General features: G+C 37.9%; 1 protein-coding gene across 1 annotated transcript in view; it reads right to left on the bottom strand.

Moving 5' to 3' along the window:
- Positions 1 to 2,364: 2,364 nt before the first annotated feature.
- Positions 2,365 to 4,099, bottom strand: part of PIP5K1B (phosphatidylinositol-4-phosphate 5-kinase type 1 beta) — a 97,636-nt gene continuing 95,901 nt past the window's right edge. Inside the window, 1 exon segment of the mRNA XM_010725716.3 lies at positions 2,365 to 2,786. Coding sequence (XP_010724018.1) covers positions 2,784 to 2,786 — 3 coding nt within the window. The 3' untranslated portion in view covers positions 2,365 to 2,783.

Genomic DNA, 4,099 nt, shown 5'->3' with positions numbered 1-4,099 from the left:
CGCGCCCCCGGCGCGGGTCCGAGCTGCAGTCTGAGCTGCGGAGCGCCCCCAAGCGTCAGGTGTGTGGCGGTCACTGACGGTGCGCTGCTGCGCGGCGCTCTGAGGGGGATAAACGGAAAAGATAAAGGTGACGCGGAGGGAGCGTAAGCGTCGCTGGAAAGGCGAGAGATAAATGAGTTAATTCTGATGTGAAAGTTTATAAAAGAGCGCATGTTGTGTGGGAACAAAAAAAATTCAGATCTTTCCAGGAGACGGGGCTGTGTGGGTGTGCGTGCTCGCTGCATTCCCCTGCTGGAGTGGTACATCAAGAGGTGCTCTCTTGTTCCTTGAAGTTATTCCTTCTGTATCACCAAGCAAGCATCAACCTGTGCTTTTTTTTTTCTCCTGGGCAGTGTGCAGGGCCAGAGTATGCAGATACCAGAACTCACAGATCCACAGATCTGACTGCCTACATTAGTGACCTAAATGTTAACGTTTTGCTCCCTGTAATGAGCTCCATCTGTTTAGACTCAGAGAAATAGACCAATATATCACTATAATACCCTGGGAAGTTGATGCTACCCATGCCTTTTGTGTGTATTTTGTTTTTATTTGACACATATATTACCTTGTTGTCTTCATAGATAACTAAGTTTCCAAGTCCTTCAATTTTCATTGAAGTACCACCAATGCAAATTTAAGAGAAACCAAACAATCAGGCATGAAAAGTACACATCTTAAAAACCTTTTGTAACCTTCAACAATGTGTACCATTTCACATACTGAAGAAATGGTATCCAAGTTATTGACCATGAATGTTGCTCAGCTATTATCTCTCGTCACTCTCAGCGGTGTCACGCAGTTGCAGAACAAAACAAAAGCCCCAAAAAAGAAAGAGCTGCAAGTGTGTGCTTTGGTGAAGGTTTCTCATTATGCTCCATAGTCTGTAAGGATTTCCTTTTCAAGTATTCCATGACTGTTTTCATTTGTAAGAAACTGCTAAAGACACTGTACACTAAGGGTGGTTCATTCTCTGAATCATTTATTATAGGCATTGTGGTTTCAGACAGAATGGCTGCATTAAACTTGGTATCCTCTGGAGTCTTCCCACAGACAGATGATTTGGACACTATGCCCTACTGGAAACGTTGGGGAAAACATGAAAAATATTTACCTTCTGGAAGTTAACCTAGTGCTAAAAACTTTTTTTATTTTACTCCCAGTAAAACTGATGATAACTATGTATTTTGCATATGGCCACACTTTAAATATACTACACACTATGCATGATTGAGCAGACACTTCTAATCTACAAATTCTTTTGCCTTTAGGGTATGCAGATTTGTCTCTAGCATTTCTGTGAGGAATGACACAAGATCATTATCTTGCTGCGACTGAGCAATCCAATTTTAAAGCATGAAAAAGGGGTAATCATGAAACAGACTCTAGGTTAATAAAGAGGCTCTAAGAAATCAGTCTATTGTTACATTTCTCTATTCTGTGCATGATAAGGCAAAATAACCTCCTTCTTGTTAATGTTACTGGATTAGATCAGTGTAAAATGTACCAATGCAAAATTCTTCAGGGCTACAAAGCAGAACTTTAGGAATTAAAGTGTCAAATTCTGGCTTGGCAGTGCAGCAGGTTTACCTGCACTTACTCCTAGAATAGCTGCTATTACCTGTAACTTCCATAAATTTTCAAAGCGACAGCTACGTAGCTTTTCCTTTTTGTTTGCTTGCTTTTAAACACTTGCTTGTATCAAGGTAGGAAGTCTTTAGTGGAGCTTGTGATTGCCTCTCAGCTGCTAGGGAAATGAAGGGAACCAGAATAGTATCTGAATTTGTTTTGAAAAAATTGCTCATAGAGAAAAACCTGACACGCTGTTATGAAGCACTTCGGGCACTGTTATGCCCTTTGCTTTTTCCTTTCCCTCTGCTGTGCAACTTTAAGATTTCCCCCTTTATTAAAGAGCTGGCAGAAGGTAAATTCAGATGCCATCTTACAGACTGGCTGATGTATCTCTTGTGATGCCTCTCAGTCCACGATACATATCAGAACAGGAGCACACTGACAGCTGAGATAGTCTTGAGAAGAAAATACTTTATTCATCAATAAAACTATAGTTTACAGTAGTATTTACTAAATAAATTATATAATTTCTCTTTTACAAGAAATAAACTAAAATCAAAAATATTTCAAAGACAATATATATACACAACATAAGGCCTTGTTATAAATAACGTTTTTTCTTTTCACCAACAGTGAAAATGTCTTTAAAGGCTTATTTTCATATCCCATGTGCAGAGGCTTACCCTAACCCTCCTATCAATTCCAATTTCCACTTCTGTGGATCTAAGCGATTAGAACGGAAGGGTGAAAATATGCAAAAATTAATTTTATTCACCACTGTGCTTATTTTTAAATAGGTAAAGCAGATAATATATTTTGTTTGCATAATTATAAGATGCATGCAAATGAAATCACTAGAGAGCCAATAAGAAAATATTACTTTCAAGTCCAAAAAAGTTGATTGGCAAGATAGTAGAAAGCAGCTCAAACACACAGGTCTTCACAGTTCAGCAAGCAAGAGCAGATGATAGTAGAGTGTGGAATGTTTCATGTCACTTTCACCAAGTCTATCCATCCTTTCTATAATTCAAAGATCCTCACAATTCTTAGAACAAGTTCAACTGATTATTACTCTGTCTACAAGGCTCAACAAATCAGGAGTGCAGAAAGTGCTCTTCGTTAACCATGGTCACTTCTCTATCTCGGTTTTCATTCTTCTCGTTTTTTTTTCATTACTGTAAAAAGAAACAAACAAAAGAAGCAAAGTTAGAAGTTGTGTTTATTTGCTTTCTTACAGAATTATAAATTGGTAACATATTTATTCCCCTGAAGAAGCTGAAGCACAGTACAAGAGTGATCCTCTAATCAAAACCACCAGGTACTTCTCTGTACAAGAACCAACTCTACAGTCTTGCAGACGTTGCATGGCGCTTACATTACCAAAATCCAACCACTTGTTTATGCAAAATGCTGAACACTCCAGGCATCACAGAAGATAATCCAAACTGAGAGCACTCAGCAGCTCCTAATTTTCTTTCACCTGACAGAAATACCTGAGGCAGATCAGGGGAAAAGTGCAGTTTTTGCATGTCTTTTGTAAAAGTCCTGCTACTTTCCACAGGATATCCTCTCAGTTGAAAAACATAGCTATCCGAAACCCTTCAGGCACAACTGATGTTCTCTATCATTCTATTTCACAAAAAACATGACAATATTAGCAAGTTCATTTTCTACAATACCTTCCACACAAGCAGCTGTTAAATAATATAAACAGTTGATTACTCCTTAGTACCTCTATTGAGTCACAGATGAAGAGAAGCTGTTCTCTGCTGAACAACTTATTAACAGTATTTACTCAATAGTGTATTTTGCTGAACAAAATCTTGCAGCAAATCAAACGTATCCCAGCTAATGTATCAAATGTGAAAAAGGACACAAAAGCACACCAAAGACAACTGGACTGATCCCACTCTAGAACCTGATAAAAGTATAAAGAAGATACAAGTCTGCATTTATTAATCAGATTTTTAAAGTCCCTTCCAAACTGTATTTTTTCAATACAAGCATCTAACTAACCTTCAAATAACTATTTCAGTAACAATCTAATCTTGGCTGTGAACAACAACAGTGAAGCTCAGAAGGCATTCAAAAAGCTTATCTTAGAAAATGAAAACCCGTAGATTCAAATCAACACTTTAGTTACGACTTCTAGCGTTAGACTTTGAACCTTAAAGAAAGGTTTTTAAGTGCTGCAAACTTTAATCTGTGTTGTGAACCACTGTTATAGACAGGGCATTCACAATCAATTCACTGCTGATGAGCAAAGTACTAACTTCTCAGAGACTATTCTCTGTTTGGACAGCTGTGGTCTGGCAATGAATGCTGCTGCATTATCACCTGGCTGCCTTAAGGCAGAAAAATTGTCAGGTTGTATGTACTTACAGATGCAGAACGCTTTAATATGCAAACTGCAGGACAAGTGAGTAAAATTAAGGTAAGTAATATTTTAAGAATGACATGAGATAATAAGATTTTTTTTTTTTTTAAA

This window comes from Meleagris gallopavo, chromosome Z (genome assembly GCF_000146605.3).
Source record: "Meleagris gallopavo isolate NT-WF06-2002-E0010 breed Aviagen turkey brand Nicholas breeding stock chromosome Z, Turkey_5.1, whole genome shotgun sequence".
NCBI lineage: Eukaryota > Metazoa > Chordata > Aves > Galliformes > Phasianidae > Meleagris > Meleagris gallopavo.
Note: the sequence above shows the minus strand (reverse complement) of the source record. Positions and strands in the feature narration are given on the sequence as shown.